This window comes from Sylvia atricapilla, chromosome 8 (assembly GCF_009819655.1).
Source record: "Sylvia atricapilla isolate bSylAtr1 chromosome 8, bSylAtr1.pri, whole genome shotgun sequence".
In the NCBI taxonomy this organism is placed as follows: domain Eukaryota; kingdom Metazoa; phylum Chordata; class Aves; order Passeriformes; family Sylviidae; genus Sylvia; species Sylvia atricapilla.
Window position 1 is genome coordinate 18,139,438 of NC_089147.1, and position 18,877 is coordinate 18,158,314.

The 18,877-nt window shown below is 39.3% G+C and overlaps 1 protein-coding gene across 2 annotated transcripts in view; it reads right to left on the minus strand.

The window, feature by feature from the left end:
* The window catches only part of WDFY4 (WDFY family member 4), a 115,120-nt gene that overhangs the window by 95,765 nt on the left and 478 nt on the right, over nucleotides 1-18,877 (minus strand). The window contains exons 2-11 of one of the 2 annotated variants that reach the window (XM_066323894.1): nucleotides 14,132-14,246; nucleotides 13,436-13,539; nucleotides 11,182-11,328; nucleotides 10,626-10,815; nucleotides 9,185-9,374; nucleotides 7,115-7,275; nucleotides 6,313-6,765; nucleotides 5,846-5,950; nucleotides 4,802-4,992; nucleotides 1,678-2,288 (exon numbers count right to left, since the gene is read on the minus strand). In XM_066323894.1, the coding sequence (XP_066179991.1) occupies nucleotides 1,678-2,288; nucleotides 4,802-4,992; nucleotides 5,846-5,950; nucleotides 6,313-6,765; nucleotides 7,115-7,275; nucleotides 9,185-9,374; nucleotides 10,626-10,815; nucleotides 11,182-11,328; nucleotides 13,436-13,539; nucleotides 14,132-14,246 (2,267 nt within the window). Of the gene's footprint in view, nucleotides 1-1,677; nucleotides 2,289-4,258; nucleotides 4,993-5,845; nucleotides 5,951-6,302; nucleotides 6,766-7,114; nucleotides 7,276-9,184; nucleotides 9,375-10,625; nucleotides 10,816-11,181; nucleotides 11,329-13,435; nucleotides 13,540-14,131; nucleotides 14,247-18,877 lie in introns of those variants that run through there. The other variant, XM_066323895.1, reaches the window with a different exon arrangement.

Sequence of the window (18,877 nt, forward strand, 5' to 3'; positions counted from 1 at the left end):
CTAGGGGAACAACAGGCTTGCAGAAACTATGGGATTTCTTATTTTTATTTTCATAAAATTTACTGCTGGAAAAGGATACAGGCTGTATGGCTTGAAGACTGTCATCTTTCCAGTACATGTTCCTCTTTTGTGTTTGTATACACTTGTCATGGACCATCGCCAGCCACCCCTAGCTAATCTGCCTTCCTTTTGTGCCTTCATGTCCCAAGACAAACAATCCCAAATGAGACACTGTGAATGGAAAGGGTCCCGGTTTACAGGATTAATATCTCCCACAAGTGGTATTCAGTTACTATAGGGCATCACATCTCAGCAGGCAAAACAACACAAGGACATAGGAAGCCTTGCTCGTTTCAGATCTGGTGGCTTCAGAAAGACAATCAGAAGACAGAGCCACATCCCTCCCAGCATTGCCCCAACCTATTCTTTGTCCCTTAACATCCTTGGGCCTCCCTTATACACACACTTAAACAACAGTGTACTTCTCACAACGACCACCATCTATATACTGTTTGTACATGGACTCATGTTCTCCCAAATCAGACTGGGAAGATCTGCTTGGGAAAGAGCATTTATTCCTCCTGAGCTACCAAGTCCTCTCCCCAGCACTGAGCATCTAACCAGAAACTTCCAGAATAATTTAAAGAGTGGTGACATGGAGCAAACATGGCCATAACTGCTTTAAAATCTGCTGCATAGGGAACAAAGAAATCCACTACACTTTCTTTGCTTGCTTCAAACAAGTATAAATATAACCAGAAATGCTTATTCAGCCTGCCTCAGTACTCAGGGAAAAGAGTTCTGCCGACTTCTGTGACTGCTACTATGAGCAGCAGACATCATGTTTTGGTCTTGAACTTGGAAGATGACTTTGCAATAATCTACAGTAAGAGTTGAAGAAATCTCACACTCATCAGCTTAGTCTTTTTAAGCATAACTCCAACCAGAATAACTCCAATTTGAGTTATTTGAGAAAAAGACTGAGATTCAAGATAAAGCTAGAGAAAAATGAATGGACAGAAAAATCTCATGAGTTACAAAATGCATGTGATTCAGAATCGGATTCATGGCTGACAGCTATGCTGATTTCTGGTATAGTATTCCCTTCCTACCAAGCACATATATTTTGACATAAATCTTCATTCAATGAGGTAGGCAGCATGGCTGCCCCTTTTCCATTTTTCTCTATATCAGCATGAATGAATGACAGTGTGTCTGCACATGTGCTTGGACGCACATACATGAGGAAGCATTTAAAATATCTTAGTGCAACATTTATATTTAATGTATCGAGTGACTGGAAGCAGACTTCCACATAATTGAAATTGTCAAAATTGATCAGGGCAGGTTCAAGCAGTGACTAAAGCACAAGCTTTAAGTCCCAGCAATCTTCTTCTAAGACCCCATTCCTGCTCCCACTTTGCAGATGTCAGAATCTTCAACATAAACTCTGCAACTCTTGGGGCTGTGTGTCGCACTGCTGCACTAAATCCTTATAACCCAATTTTCCCATCATTTACCTTTCCAAAAGCATTGATTCCTGCAAGCCTGGGAGGTGGGATTGAACTGATTTGTTTACCCTTGGCCGGTTGTATCACACTTTACCTCAATTTACTGCCATATAAAATGCACATATGAGCTTTAGTACTCTATTTCCTGTAGTAAATAAAAGCTTACTTCTCTTCAGGGTTTTCCCACAGCATATAGGCAGAGGCAGATAATTTGTTGCCAGGTCTGTTGAAAGCAATAGGATGCTCTTCTTGAGCTTGGGGTGCCTCCTGACCATCTCTTGATTCTTCTCCCATCTCTGGTTTCCTCTCCTTAAAGTAGCTTTCCTGATGGAGGGTTCCTTTGACCATACGATCAAGAAAATTCAGAATCCAAATACAGTTTTTTAACCATCCTGGGAAAGGTTCTGAAGTACAGAATGCTGCATCCAAGAATTCTGTAAATGTCCTTTTCTTCTCAAGGCTCACAGGAATTTGCCTTTTCCCTTCTGTCCAGAAGCATCCAAGAGATCCAAGATCCTCTGCCATCTTTTCAAAGAGACCATTCCTCTGGAAGAAGTTGCTGTTGACAGGGTCTAGGTGCAGGGCTGCAGTTATCCCCTGAAGAGTGTAGAAAACCAGCTCCAATACACAATTCTGTCCAACTGCTTCCCACTGCCCAGATGGAGGGTCCTGCAATGCACCTTCCATGTCTGAGAGGAGGGACAGGAGCCCATTGAATCCACTGCAGCTCCTGAAAGCTGAATGGCTCTTGGGACTCTCCAGTATCCTCAAGAGTGACTACATATGTTGGAAAGAAAGGAAACAAAAGAAGCACTTAAATCAAGGGGCAATGAAGCTTTAGAATTTTTTAAAATTTCAAGTTTGCACAAAAATTCTTCAGTGAAATTTCACTCTTTGAGGGGGAAGGTGGTTAAAATAAAGGTCATCACTGCACAACTTCTCCTCCTCCCCATCCCCATATACCCAATGAAGCATACAACCAACACTTGAATGCACCTTAGGAGCTGCTAAAGCAGTCAGCCTAAGAGGTTCAGAGGCTGAACTGAGAGTTCAGTGCTCACAGGCGGAAGCAAAGAAATGAAATTTCCTGCTTTACGTATCCTAGTCAGTTTGGCCCGAGGTAGTGTCATATCTTTGGCTGTTCTTTTATCAGTCTTCTCAGACTCTTTCAAGAAACCTGCCTTTGCCCTAGGTAAATGGAAGATTCAATTGCAAATACCCTCATATGGAAACTGGCAGGAAAGCACATCACTCTACAGAGAAATCTTCCTGCAGCCCTGAATGCACATGAGAAACCACACTAGACTTTGCTCATATGACTGAGACAGCCCTTCCCCAAAAAACCAGTGACATGGCATGGGACAAAGAATATTGCAACAAGCAGGCTCTCTTCATTAAGAAAGACAAGAATAGCTTTTCTCAGCTGAGATATTTTTAAAGCTTGCACAATACTTCAGAGAAAAAAAAAAGCCATAAAAAGTAAGATCTCAAGACAACAAAGTCATTAGATTTTATCTAAATTCAAGAGGCTTAAAGCAGGTTATAAGTGAATGCCACTTGACAATATTACACATACATAAAAACCAACTTAAACTATTTGAGAATTTTGAATGGTATGTGCTTGCCATTTTAAAACAAATCTGGAAAATACATTAAGAGCTGTGGAAGTAAAATTGGTGAGAAAAAGAAGCATGCAAGGAAACAGTCTACTGCATTTGAATATAATTGATCCCAAGTTTTTGGGATGTTGCACAATTCATTTTGTACAGGGACTTTTCAAATTTGATGCTGCCACCTTTGCACATTGGAAAGGGTCAATTTTACATATAGACCTTCCCAAGAGATAACCAGTGAAAGAGCTGTACTTCACAACCTCCTGAGGAGGAACAGTTTTTAACAGAAAGATATCTGCCTATAACATGATCTATGACTGTGAGAGAGAGTTGCCAGAACTGAAGGGGGAGGGGGCACTCTATTACTGTCATTCAATTTTGTATGATAATGTATCAAACCAGGCAGAGACTTCTGAACAGGGAGTAAATTTAATAACTTAGAGTTGGAGTTATCAGGATGGCTTTACCACATTCCAGAGTAGGTCAACAGTAAACACATTTCCTCCAGCTTTAACTCAGTTAGAATTTAATCGCCTATGAGTTAGTATTCCTCTGTCTTGAATCTATAAAACTGATGTCTGTTGGAAACCCCCTAACTCAGTTACCGCTAACAGAATTTATTTCGCACATTCCATTATTTGTTATTCTTCATAATTGTCCACGTGCCATGCTGGAATACAGCAGTGCTAATTGCATTTGAGCTCAGGCTTTAACAGCTAAATATACATTAGCAAATCAATCTGAATTTGCGTGTAATACAATCACAGTCCCAACAGATACAGAAAATAAATTCATTTGCTTACATTATGTTTTAATACAGTTATCATTTGTCAAAATTAGACACTGAAGTTGCATTTATTTTCATATTAGTTTGGACACCAGACTCAGCTTTTCCACAGGTATTATTAAAGCTTACTATTCAAAGATACAAACTTTGTCCTTTTAATTTTTTTAAGAACATGGTTCTTTTATTATAGAAGCAGTTGTTATATTGTACAGAAAAGTGAATTCCATTCACACTTGACAGAGAAGGTAGAAAGAAATTTTAAAATCAGTGTTTACAACAGTGCTGTTTTTCAATGGGATGCCTATGACCTAAACCAAAGTAAAGCGCGGTTATTCTTTCCCCTGTTTCATTGCTTAGGGATCAAACACTCTGGGGTCAATAGAGGCTGTGACTAGTTCTAGTTTCTTCCTCCAAACATCAAAAAAATTCTTCCTTTCCATTGCCTCTTCTCTTTTTATATGATACTTGTGTTTGTGAGAAGTGACAAAATTAAGGACAGCAAAGTTTCAAACTTGGAAACTTACCAGAATGAAGCTGTTCATCTCATGCCTACCCTGGCTCTTCCAATCTTACTGCTTCACATCTTACATCCTCTCTCCACATACCCACTTTCATTCACATTTGTTTCTCCTTTCTCTGTCACATTACATAGAACTGCTCATACAATTGTGCCTCTAGCATTTCTATTTGTCCCTCTTGCATTACTATTTAAATCTTAAAAATACTTCATAATCTGATACTGAGTGAAGGTATTGACCACACAAGCATTGCTAAAAATCAAAGTGCCCAAGTAATAATCTAGAGCTGGCCTCTGAAGCTTCTGCTCTTACCATGTTGAAAAAAAAGAGTTCCCAAGAAAACAATGCCCAAGTGAGAGCCACATTAATTACCTTCAAAAGATCTACTTTCAGATGCAGTTCCCATTGAGTGGAAGAACAGAGGGCCCCAATAATAATGCTCATATATTCTTCATAATTGATGGCTGATAACTGCTCCAAGATGCTGAGAGTAGCACTCCTGTAGCGCTCATCATCCAAAAATATCTTGATATATGGCACCATTCCATAGTCCTTCAGAACAACTAGGGACAAATGCATTATCAATTGTTAGTTAAACTATCCTTTGATTGTAGTTTTTACAGGCAGACTTTCAGTGTGGGTGTGAAGTGTCACATTTCTATAAATACAGCAGGACAGGTAAGAAGAGTAGCTGGTTAAGCTAAAGATGACACAAACTGAATGGCACAAGAACAGCTAGGGATAAAATGACTGGATGACCATGATTTCCAATCGTCAGAGATTACAGCTTCCCAAAACAATAATGAAAAGGAAAAGACACCTTAGTGTCAGCTTAAGTATATTTTTTTTCATTCAGGAAAGGAGCTTTCTGATAGTTTCTGAAAATATGTTTACACTGTGCTGGAAACATGATGTTTCTAAGATTCCAGAGTGAATTGAGTGGATTCCAGTATTCAGCAGGGTTCACTGCTGTATTACTGTGTTCCACAGGGTTCCCTACAAACAGACTTCTTAGGTATAACACAAATATAGAAATGTTACTCAGTATGCACTTGGACCAATCAAGAATTCAAATAAGAGATATGATGGAAGAAAATCTAGATGAACAAGCAATACACAAGAGTCAAGTACAAAACTTTTTTCCCACAAGCTAGGTTTGTGCATCCTGTATAAACACTATAGGAGTAAGCACATGGGTGAAAAAACCAAGTTGACTACTGAGTCAAAGCTCATTATGCAGGATGAGAATACCTTTGTCACATTTTTTCCTAGTGTAACACAGGTATCCCTGCATTTCTAGATTTTTTCCCTTCATTTTTGAAGCACAAAAGTCAGAAAATTTGTGGGTACTCCTTAAGACAATGGCTGCTTCCAACAAATATCATGAAGGTAATGCAGTCATATGTAATTCCTTACCTGTGTTCCTCACAGACCTTGCTGTAAGGGCAGCCACCATCTTCAGCATCACAACAATTAATTCCTTCTCAGTGCCTTCTTTTAGACCAGGCAGTTGAGTTCCAGCTGTCAGTATATTAAAAATTATGTTACAATTTACAAGAAATGGAAGAATTTTTCTTGCTCCAATCTCAAGTTTTCATTCTTTCCAAATTAAGACCTGTTTAAAAGTGTGGGCTGAAGGGTGTTACCCAGAATAATTCAACATACACTAGCAAAGAAAAGCCCAGAGATGTTTAGATTAGTGAAGAGAACAAAAAAACAACAAAGATTTCATGGAAGACCCAACTTATGTGTCAAATTTAGTCCAGTTGGCTTGAAGACAAAATCTAGCGACTCAGTACAAAAAAATTTACTGTAGAAAGAGATGATTTATTAATATTGATCTGCCTACTTTAATAGTCATTGTGAGTGTTATTAAGCTGTACCTGATTTCCTCAGGATCTTGGCTTCCTTCCTCAAAAGTGCCAGCAGTAGGCCTAAGAGTCCAGAGTCACGGAAAATATCACTAAATAACAGGTCCTTCTGGGTCATGCTGAGAAGGCACTGGAGAGCTGTTAAGGTGCAGAATGGCACTATGTTTTCCTTTATCAAATACTGAACCTTCTTCAAAATCTCATGGGGGACATAGGACAGGTCTAGTACTATGGACTCCACAAGCCTGAAGAACTGGACTTGGACTGAGTGTGGTTTGAAATGAATTATGTCAGTGAATTGGTTGATAGGTTGCAGTGTCCATTCCAGAAGAAAGAAGTTCACTCTGTCCCAAGCCCATATGGTACCAATTGCTTCCAAGATTCTTCCACACAGATGCTGATCATTACTTCTCTGGAAAATGGACTGCAACACCTGAAAAGGCTGGAGGTTTTTCACCATCATTCCTGTGGGGAAAAAACCCAGGAGAGATAATTTTCACATGAGTGTTATATAAGTCTGCAAGCACCCTAACTATAATGTTAAATCATCCCAAAGTGGAAATAGGAGCAACAGACATGAGGGTTGTGATTGGGAGGCATATTCTTGAGCTCGGATCAGACCCTAGAGCTGACATTATCATTTCAGTTTAGTGTAGGTGGCATTCAGGCTCCTGCAGCATTAACACATAAATCTACATCATACATCGTGAAGATGCTACATCATATTCCCTTCCTCCATATTAAGACACAAAATGGATAGAGTTTCATTTTCCTATGACCCCTACCCACCCACGTGTGCAAATATTTACTATACCAGAAGACTGTGTCTGTTCAAAATCGAAGTGGGGCAATTGCGGATGTACAATATTGCCAGAAACTTTCAGTTCAGTTTTTCCACAGGTTGTAAGGCAAGTCAGCATGTCCAAGATCTCATCCAGATAAGGGTCTCCTTCATTTTGCTGCAAACCCTCACATCTGGGAACAAAACTCAGGACAGTCATATGTTCATGCCTTAATTATACAAACACTTTGGGTACATCATCAGGTATGGAGCACATAAGAGCTACACAGAATAGCCCACACCAGAGTGGCACACTGAATCAGAACAAAACCTACGGACTGAAGGAAACTGAAGTGACACTGAAAGAGTCTTCTGAACAAAAGGAAGATAAATGTTTTAACTTATTTTTAACTTAGTCTATTTATGTGTGGTTAAAAAAAAAAAAAAAAAAAAAAAAAAGCTAACTCAAAAAAAGGTCTGATTTAGGAATAAAAATTTAAATTTGTGAGAAACCAAATACTTAGAACACACTTCATATAAAAAGGTGGGCATATGGTTGGCAAGATAAGGGACTTGCTAACTGAGATAAATAACAGAAAAATCTCATCCCTAAGGAGGAGAAAAATATTATATTTTATATGCCTGAGCTTTGTGAATCTTGACATGAAGATGGCAGGTCTCTCCTAAGTAAGGAAACAGTTTGAAATGTAACCCCAGATTTGCCATGGTTCATAGACTGAAGTGACAGTCTGTCAAAGGACAGAGAGCTGGTTATCACATCATCTTATTCTGTAATTCTTAGATGGGTCAATTCTTAAGGAAAACTGCATCATCTGAGCATGGGTTACTGGCAGAGAAATAGACTGACACTGTTAGGTTAGAAAAATCTCTGAAGGAAACAGCAAAATGTTCTAGTTTCACCTAAACATGAAAAATAAAAAAAAAGAGAGAAAATGCTCTCTTTCAAAGAATGCTATTAGCAAGTTGTTTTTACCTGAAGAAAAAATTCTAAATATCAGAGAAGAGGGTACCTTCTCACACAAAACATTATGCAAAGAATTCTCCATCTACCCCTTTATGCCAGTATATGCTGGGTATGAAGACTAATCTGAATCCCTGAGCATCTGTTATTTCTGTCTCTTCAGCCTAAAAGGATAAAAGTTAAAAAGGATGGGGATTCACATCCCTTACTGGAAAAGATTCCACGTTTCCTGCCCTAACATGGCTAGAATTTAATCAGAAATATGCATCTCAACACAGTTTATTTACAAGGAAAATCTAGACAGTCTTTGGTAACTAAAGAAAACACTGACAGCAAAACACAATTTTTTTCCAATCATAGATTAAAAATTTTGTGCCATTCGAAAAGCATGAACAGGCATAGTCACTCACAGATATCTTTGACTTCATGATTCAGTTTACAATCCTCTAGATCCAAATTACAAAATATCCTCCCCACCCCAATCGTTTTTCAGGGACCAAACTTTTCACAGGTGTTGGGGAAATAGTACAAGAATAGGCAAATCCAGGATGGAAACAAAAACATTTGGAAATGCTCTCTTCAAATGATGCTAAAGAAACTCAGCCTAGTATGACAACACAAGCTGACAAGGAGAGTAACACATTCTGCTTTGTACTTTGGCTTAGGATAACTAGTGGGGATTTTTCCTGATATGTTTATGCTCATCTGGGTTCTGAAGAATGTAAACATTTCAGATTTAAGTTTGGGTGGGGTTTGTTTGCTTGTTTTTGTACAGCAAGAAGATCGTGTTTCCCTCCCCAGCTGATTGCATTCCTGGATTAAAAGCTCACCTTAACCAAAACAGATGTCTCTGTCCTACATCCTCTGTAATATTAATTGATGAAGAACCTTTGTCTTGTGTTCAAAAAGTCCCTATCCCACCTGCAAACTGACTTCCTCTGTACTGGTCTCCTTCTGTTATAGTTTAAGTAGTAAAAGTCATGTACTGCTTCCCTTCCTAATATAGCAATGCTTTGCATCCACACAGAGTTACCTATATGACTCATATTTTAAGAGACCACTATGCGTTCTGAAAATTAAGTTTTACCATCCTCTAGAAGCCCACTAAAAACCTCTCTTACCTGAGTAAAATTTTTAGCAGGAGTTGGTAGCCATCATTATTTTCAAACTCTGCTAATAAAGCTGATGATACAGGGTAAGAATCCTTCACAAAGCACAACACAATACTAGCAGCTTCACACACATCACAAGCAGGTAATGTATCAGCCAGTGTAAAGAGATTCTGAATAGCTATTTTAATGCAGTCAACAGCTGTGGAAAAAAATACAGCAAGTATTTAAGAACTGACAGTCGAACAAGTTTAAAGTTACTAACAAAAAATAAACAAATTTTAAGTTATTTTGCAGTAAAAGAAGATTCAGATAACTTTTTCTAAAAAGAAAAAGGGAAGGGAAGGGAAGGGAAGGGAAGGGAAGGGAAGGGAAGGGAAGGGAAGGGAAGGGAAGGGAAGGGAAGGGAAGGGAAGGGAAGGGAAGGGAAGGGAAGGGAAGGGAAGGGAAGGGAAGGGAAGGGAAGGGAAGGGAAGGGAAGGGAAGGGAAGGGAAGGGAAGGGAAGGGGATATATGAATATCATACTCATTTCAGAAGCTACATGAAGAGCATTGCTGGCTTTAAAATATACATGCATTTCTTTGCTTTACTGCCAGAAACTGATTTAATCTCAGGAGTATAAGCTTTCAACCCCCCAACTCACCAAAATTCATATATACTGAATCCAGCTGTTTGAGTACAAGGTAAGCAAAGATTAACAGATTTATTTGCCTCATACTAAGTCAATCACACATTCTCTGCAGAGTTCACAGATTAATTCTTTGCTAAATGAAGCATATGTAATGGAGTACCCACGTTTTCCTCTGAGAATGAAACCTACTTTTCTTGTCTAGTCTCATGGCCAGTCCTTCCAGGGCAGCCTCAAAATGTCCAAATAGTTCTTTCCATCTCACTCAAGAAGCCAAAATATCTATATCTATCTGTGACAAGGAATACTGATTGTCTTTTGTGCATTACAAAACTGTATTTTCACTTCTAAGAAATTGAGTCTTGTGGCCTTTGCACTTCTTAATAAGAAAAAAATTGCTTGAACTAACAAAGCCTAGAAAAAAATGAGGACTTAACCAACCATGATGTTGTACCAAAAGATACCATTACTCTGACAGTGCTCCCAGCATTGTACTTAGTGTTCATGAGTCTCAGGCCCACAGACTGAGTCACACAACTTAAGAAAAAACATAATACATCTTCCTCTTGCCTACATCAGTGTGATTAAGTGGGATTGGCACTTGCCTGTAATTTGGGGATTTTTAATGTAAAAACCCTTCAGAGTCCAGATGGCTATCAGTGCTAAATAAAGCTCCTCTCTACCAAGTCAAGAGCCCCTGCTTGGGCTACTGGATGATATAAGGTAGATTACAGGTGATGTAATCTATCCTGCGGAGACTCCTTTTAGTAATTCTTTCTCAGGGGAGCTAGGAGGAAAGGAGAAGCCAATTTACTAAACCAAACCTTGTAGGTACACGATGCTGGTTTTGGTCTGAGCCTTTGAAATTGTTCTCAGCACACGGCCTGTAGGTACTTTCCACGAGTGGCTGCACTGGTCCCATAGAGAAGAAGTTGCTATAATTAATGACTGAAGCTTATCAGCTGTCAGAAGTTCCTCTACACCTTGTTCCTCTTTGTACATGTTTAGCATTATCTGAAAAGCAAGCAAACATCAGCTACAATAAACACCTCTAGAGATAACCAGGAGAGGAAGAAAAATCCACTGGGGCAGGAGATTAGAAGTTTGATACTAATTCCAGGAGAAAGGATGCAGTGAAATGAATAAGTAAAACTACAACTAAGATATTCTTAATGGATTTTTCCCACATAATGTCATGTTGTTTAGTTTAGTAAAAAAAAAAGAGATAATTTATATGTTTTATGTGGCTCCTGATGCTTATTCAACATCTTGCAGTCCAAGCTTACTGTTTCTTTGGCAGTATGAATCAAATGAACAGCTAAGAGCCTAAATGAACATCTGAGTACCCAGGGCAAATGAACTCCCAAATGCACATCTCACCTTAACAAGCATTTCCTGAGTTTGGGCATCATCCTCACTTGTCTCTGTGTCATCACTGGTTTTCTTTGGAGCGACAGTAAAGAAAAGGTATAGGCACTGCATCAGAGCAGCTGGAAGTCCAGATCCAATAATGGTCCACATAGTCCTCTAAGTAGGAGAAAAAAAGATCAGTTCTTCCAGAAACTGACCAGAGTTTCCTTGTGTTTCTACACACTGAGAATATTCATGGTAGATGAAAGCCCTACTTGAGCATTTTACTCTCATCAGTGCTGTAGGGCACACAAGATGGACAGGCACATCCCATAGCTGTAAAATCCATGTGGCAGAATTAAATACACTGTATGTTGCTGTAGCTGTTCCCAGGACTTCTTGATCCAGCTGAACTACAGCTTTGGCAGAAGTACTCTGTCCTGCTGATAGTATAGGGTTAATGATTTCTGTGGCTGCAAAGTTGGGAATAGAACCTCAGCTTCACTGCGACCAGGAGGTGGCTTTCATGCTATTGTTTTAACCAAATCAAGTATAACTTTGCCTGGGTAATCAGGGGGAGGGAGGATTAGGATGATTTGTACTTAGGCCTATGTATCTTAGAAATAAAGCTACTCTCTACTAGGTCGGGTAAAGCTGTACCTTATCATCATATGATAGGTGATATAATTGTAATGATTGTTGGTAGCTGAACGTGATTATTACCTTAAACCAGAATCATGAGCATCACAAGGGAAGATATTTACCAAAATTCATGCTTGGGTGTATACAATAGAACAATGGGGAGCTTAATGATTAACCTAGGGTTATAACGAAAGGGTATAAGACTGTACAGCTTTTGAGCCCTTGTTGGAGTTGGATTTGGGTCTCTACCCCGACTCCCAGAGCTCTTCAATAAAGCACCTCATAATCATTCCGTGATTATGTGTATCCTATGCTAACACTGCATATGGAGACCTGCAGTCAGTGAAGCACACTGCCTGAAAACTAACTAGCAGCTCAACCAACAGGAAGGCCAGGGACAGGCAGTGTCTGTCCATTATGTCCTTTACCATTATTTTCCAGGACATTCTACTGCCAGAGAGGCTTGGTATGCTCAAAGCATGAATTCTCCATTCTCCTTGATTCAGCACAGCAGCAGTTTTCCTATAACGCCTTCACTTTTTAAGATATTGAATGACTGCACACAGTCCTAATTACAGATTTTATAAATGCAAGTGACAGTTTCTTCACAGTCTTTCTCAACACTTAGTTTCTTCCCATCTTCACTGTGGCTGTGTAGAACTTCCAGAGAAGTCCCAGTATGTGTGCTTGGCACACAGTAGTCATAACAAAAATCAGCACCAAACTAACAGAAGAATGAGGTTTGTGTTATGAAGTTCTGTGAGTATGTGTGCTACAAAACATGACCATGTTTTAAATCTGTGAAAAACACAAGTCTCATCATAAACTTCATCTTGTGACTAGCTATATATATATCATTTTATAGAGCTCTTTATGACACAGAATATATCCACTATAATCTGACAGTAAGGTTTTATTATTTGTCTCTTTGAACAAGAAAGACTAAGACAAACTGTATAACTAAATGTCATGGATAAACACATCACAGATGCCCATCAGCAGGCTGTACTTCTGATGCCAATCTACATTTGGGATGGCTGTACAAGTAGAGTTTGTGAAGCACTTCAAATTGAGAGGTTCTCAGGAATTTAAAGTCAACCATGCTGTTACCCAACAGATTCTTACTATTCATCTTTTTGATATGTAAGCTAGAATGATAAAGAATGCACAAAAAAACCAAACCAAAACAAATAACCAACCAAACCAACCAAACCAAACAAACCAACCCCCCAAAACCCCCCAAAAAACAACAACAACAACAACAACAAAAAAAAAACAAACAAAAAAAACCAAAAAAACCCCAAAAAACAAACAAACAAACAACAAAAAGAAAAACCAAAACCAACCAAAACCCCACAAAACCGACAATGAGGGAAAAAGCAGAGAAACACTAGGAAAATCAGCTGTCTGATAGCCAAAACTAAAAAGGTATCTGAAAGAAGGATATGCTTATTTCTCTGTTTTAGAAAAGCTTGGTCTACACACCTGGTAGTGTGTCCTTTAAGTGTATACCATGGGCATGCTGAACCTCAAAATATTAGAGATAATGCAAATAGTGAGACTTTGGTGTTCCACTGTTGTGGTGCCTACAAAGTTTCTCTGAAATTAAAAGGAGAACATGCTTTGTTGTACTTTCTCTTACCAAGTCAGTCTGTGAGAGCAGATACACCGATTTCAGGAGCAAATACCCATCTCCTGCTTCCTTTTTCTGTTGCAGCCATTGCTCCAAAGCCAGACGTGCTTCCTCTGTTGTCACAGAAACATTAAACTTTAATTCCTTAGTGAAAGATGAAAATGCTGCATTTATACTCTTTTAACAGATCTGACAAATTTAACAAAATTACAGTGGCAGGAGGCCACTAAAGTAAACAGAAAAACATAAAAGGATTTTGATTCAGCATCAAGCTCAGTTCATGTAAATTACATGTTTCTAACTAACAAATTTCACCAAGAATACCAGCTCAGTTCATGAAGCCTGGCAGCTGACAGCATGAACAACCTACAAGAGCCACCAGGAAAGCCATATGTTGTTAGCAATGTTTTTCTCATTAAAGAAAGCTTCTCAGAATAGTGTATAACCTACTCCTTAACTCTTACATGCATTATGCATTACACACTTCCAACTATAAAAATTCTAAACTAGAGATCAGCATGGCATAAAAGGCCAAATCTTCAGTGCAATCACCTCAAATGAGTGCTACCTCACACCCATTAAAATGTTCGGCTTGTTACACAGAGCATTTTTCTGTTCCCCCCTTTATTTCCAGCACACAGTACAGCTGAAAGACACACATTTCAAGAATAATAGGGTCCAATGGATATGGTATGGGATCATTACCTGCAGGTTTGCCATTGATGTTCCTCTTAATTTCTTTAGTCAGAAGCTTGGAAACCTCACTGGCTAACAGCTGAATGTTGGATAACATGATTACTCCAGCAGATTGTTCCCAGGCCTGAAATCCAAGTGTAACTGTTAAGTCTCTGACACATCATGTCTTTGGTAGATTGACAAAAACTAATAAATATAAATAAAGGAGCATAAGGCTAACATTCCCTCCCTAGTCAGTATAGTCCACTTAGCAGTATTTCTCAGAGAGGCAGGAGTATGACACTACAGATACAGAAGTAAATTGGAACCACCTTTGGAATAATGTAATGGACTTACTAGAGAGCTTTTACAGTATTTTCTACACTTAATACAATCCAAAAAATGTAAATGTTGGTCATAGCCTGTGTCACTAATTATTTGTAAGAAAAATTATGCTATCCCCTTTCAAAATATGACAAATACCCTGAAGAAACACAAATTTATGAACAGGCTTATAAATAATTTATAAATAAGTTTATAACTCACTTGTTCAAGAATGGACAAGCAATTAAGTAAAAAACTTACTAGATAAACAACAGTGAGACTTGTTGATTCCCTGAGTCTGACAAATAAAACCCTCTTAAATGTTTCTTAGGTCTGCCTTTGGGGGAAAAAAATAAAGAGCAATAAAGAAAATATTCCAGCAGACTAATCCTGTTGCACCCAACCAGCCTCCGAGAATCAGGTGCCAAATTTTTATATAAAACATCTGATTATACACGCATTTATGTATTAGCAACAGTTCAGCATTCACCACTAAAGACCAGTCTGAGACATCTCTGTCCTCAGCAACCTTGAAAAATCTTCTTTTAAAAGTCTCCTCATTTTAGAAGCTCTGAAAAATAATGCTGGAAGCCCCAATGGTTAAAGGAAGAAAAATGACATATATCTTCGTTAAAAAAAATAAATTATCTGATATCTCATAATACTTTCTGCCAAGAATTCAGTGCAACTCTTAGTAAATGAAGATCCTCTACAAATATTATTTCCTTCCCCTACCATTGCTATCAATTTCTTTTCCTTCATCACAGATGGTAGCTTGTGGACAGAGTGTCAGTCATCTCTCAGTAATCAGGCAAGCACCTTATTTTTACTTCATTTTACTGCAGCCAATAAACAAAATGCACCCAACCCTTCTTTCTGTTCTACAAGAGTGAAATGCAACTGCACAGTGTGCCTATTATTAATTTTCATCAATCAGTCAATAATATTAAAAGCAACCTATCTTTTTCAGATTTTGACCATAAGCTACTTTCAGAGACACTCAATTGCAGCAGTAAGATGCACCAATCCCCTCACCTCTGATGCAGAAGGGAGGGAAGATCTGGGTAAACACAATGACAAGAAGCATACAGTCACTTAAAAATACATGATTTTTGTCATTAAGCTGTGCCTTTTTCAGAAAAAAGCAGTGAGAGATTTCTGCTCCTCTTCCTCAAAGAGGAACATCCTCTTAATAATTCAGAAAGGCCTTGCTAAAGGCCTTGCACTTTTCTGCTAACAGAATGAGCAGGATAAGTTTTAGAAGTTCAGACCATACACAGCAGAGAGCAGCAATCAAATGTTCATAGCAATGTTACTAGTTCACCTCTCTACAAAGCAGACTCCACTACTGTTCTGATTTGATTTTGTCAGTGCTCTTCCTGAGGGTCGTCACCAACCTTTAGAATAGACTGTCCTTTAGGAACAGACCTAATTAATTTCATATTAATGTCTGAGCCTATAGAAGATCTATATCTGGAAGCATATCAACCTGACTCCATTGTAGGATGCCTGCTTTTAGGGGAAACTCAAATAATATGGTATCAAAGAAATCTGATTTTCTTCCTTCTTCTTAAACCTGTTTCTACATATTTAAGATTCTGCCACAAATTCCCTATGTCTGCTGTTACCATCTGCCCTTCCTATTCCCTAGTTCATGAAGAGATGCTAGCTTAAAAGCCAGCCATGTAATAGAACATCCTGATACTTTCTGAGGCACCAAGAGGGAAGATACAGAAGGCGCATTAAAATGACTCCCAGCCCAGGCCTGAATCACGAGCAGATGGCTGACATTTCCCTCCCACACCTTTTTCTTCTACGTCAAGGAGTATCAGCAAGTAACAGGCCCCCACACCCCAGGTGTCTCCTGTTTGGTGACCTCTCTCTCCAGACAACTGAGTAAGAGCTAAAGCACTCTAAAGCAAAAAGGCAGAAATGCACCGCCATCTGCATGATCAAAACAGGAAAGTAAAAGTCAGAGAAAAATCTTCCAAGGAGGGAGAGGACTCATACAGAGTCCATTGTTAAACAGGGGGAAATGAAGTAGTTCTGTAAGAGCTTCACAACATGTACAACTCAAAATGAGATGCATTTCCCCAAGCCAGCAGGAGTAAAAGTCATGTGGAGAAGGACATGATGACTAAAAGCTAAAGGGGAAGATCTTCCACAAAGTATTTGTAAATGAATGATGCAAAGCCAAAATGCTCTAGTCACACTTCTGGACCTAACTGCCTACAAAGCAGAGCAAAGCTCCACTAACATATCTAAGAAAAGTAGAGAGGAAGAATTTTCTTCACAGTGGCTGGTATGGGGCTGTGTTTTGGATTTGTGCTGAGCACAGGGCTGATAACACAGAGATGCTGTTGTCATTGCTGAGCAGGGCTCACACAGAGCCAAGGCTGCCACGCTGGCGAGGAGGCTGGGGGGAGACACAGCCAGGACAGGGCACCCCAAGGGACCAAAGGGACATTCCAGACCAGAGGGCATCATGCTCAGTGCAGAAAGTGGGGGGGAAGAAGGAGGAAAGAAGTAGGGGATGATTGGAGTGATGGTGTTCTCTTTTATACTTCTGATTTTCTCCACAATTTCAGTGATGGGGGTGACTCTCTGTGTGTTACTTGGTTGCTGGCTGAAGTTAAACCATGTCAGGAAAGAAAAGAAAAGTTAAACCATGTCAGGAAAAAAGAAAAACGACAACAACGACAAAAAACTACATTGCCCTCCCTCCAAACAAAAAGGTTGTAACTTCTTGTAGTGCTGTCTCAGGAAAAAAAACCCAACAGTGAAATTTTCAGCATGCCATTTTAAAAGCAGATCCATGGAAAAATGACGTGCTCCTCTACAGAAAACTGTCAGATTATCAGCCCTGATCTGACTTTGATGTGCATTCCTTGGAGACTGAGAAAGGAATGGTACCCCTTTGGAGAGCCAGTTACTTGGTGACCTGATAAGTCAGTGGTGAGCTCCCGAGACAGGAAAAGTCACCACAGCACATGTAGTGCCATTTACAAAGATATTTGTTTCCAGTGATAGGCTCATAAAGAGAGCAACATTTCTGGTCAAATATAGTCTTTGATTTGGGAGGGACACTCTTCTATGCAAACAAATCCAGAAGTTCAGAGGAAGTGGTGAAAAGTGAAAGCTTCGTTCAATAAACATAAAATATCTATAGAACCATTTAGATTTAATGAGAAGGCCACTTCAGAGACTCCAGACTATACACTCACCATCTTTTCAGACCTTTCCACTAATTTTGTCTGCACTGCCTTGGATCAAGGCAGGCTTTTACTCAAACACCACAGACGCTTTACCATGGGCACTTCCAGATCCTACCCACAACTCAATTGTTTGCACCAGTTTCAGTGCTTTTTACTGACACCAGTATCTACAACGATTTCACTGTGCACAAGGACTTACAAGCATCAAAGTTTCATTCTCCATCCACCTAAGTGAAATGTTTATGACTATCTGGAAGTTATTCCTGCTTTACTGTCATGAACACCAAAGATGTCACAGCCCTGAGCACAGTGATTTTCCTCAGTTCAAAATGCAGACTATCCCCTTTTATGCCTCACTGTGCTTCCATGTAAATAGTGACCATGCATTAACTTTTATTTTTCTCACCTACCCACTGACTTCTATTTCAGAAATCCAACTCAGCTAGGTAAGGAACAGACAGATCTGAGTTCTGTCACTCAAGAGCATTGAGAACTCACAAGTACAGACACTTGAAATATGCCATCATTAAAACAGAGCTTCACCAAGAGATGTTTTTATTCTCTTTCTGAAAAACACAGTGAGAGTGTAAAAATGCAGATTCAGTACCCATAAATACACAAACTAATCCAAGAGAAAAACAATTCTGTACTTGTACACAGCCACAGTACCTCTAAAAACAAGCCAGGTTTTTTACTTCACTCAGCATACGCTCTGCCATTGTGTCTCTGTATGATCCACTCAAGAAGTTTCTTCAATATTCCAAAGACTCTAGCACAGAAAACCAACCCAGAAGGCTCCCATTCATTACAGGGCTCTTCTAGTTTCACCTTTCAATATGTTTGTCTCAGAAATCGTTGGCTGATGGCAGCTGTAGGGCAGCCTGCTAACTAAAATGTTCTAGTTCTCAGCTGTGTCCCTTGCCCATGATATGCCCCAGCTCTTCTCACTCCATGGTTTCCTCATCTCTCACCCAACTCCTCTCTCAAGCACTAAAATTAGACATCAGCATTGTCATTAACCCCAAAATTCCATCCTAAGGCTGTACACCTTCATTTCCCCTAACTGGCTGCCACAACCACATTTTCCCAGACTGAAACTGTGCTCAGCACTAAGTAATAAAATAGATGAGGCAGACATGAAGCGACCTCTTCACAGGGTACTCACTTTGTGAGATGCCTGTCTCACTCCTTGATTTCAAGAATAGAATTTAGCCACTCAGGAAAGTGAAGCAGTGCT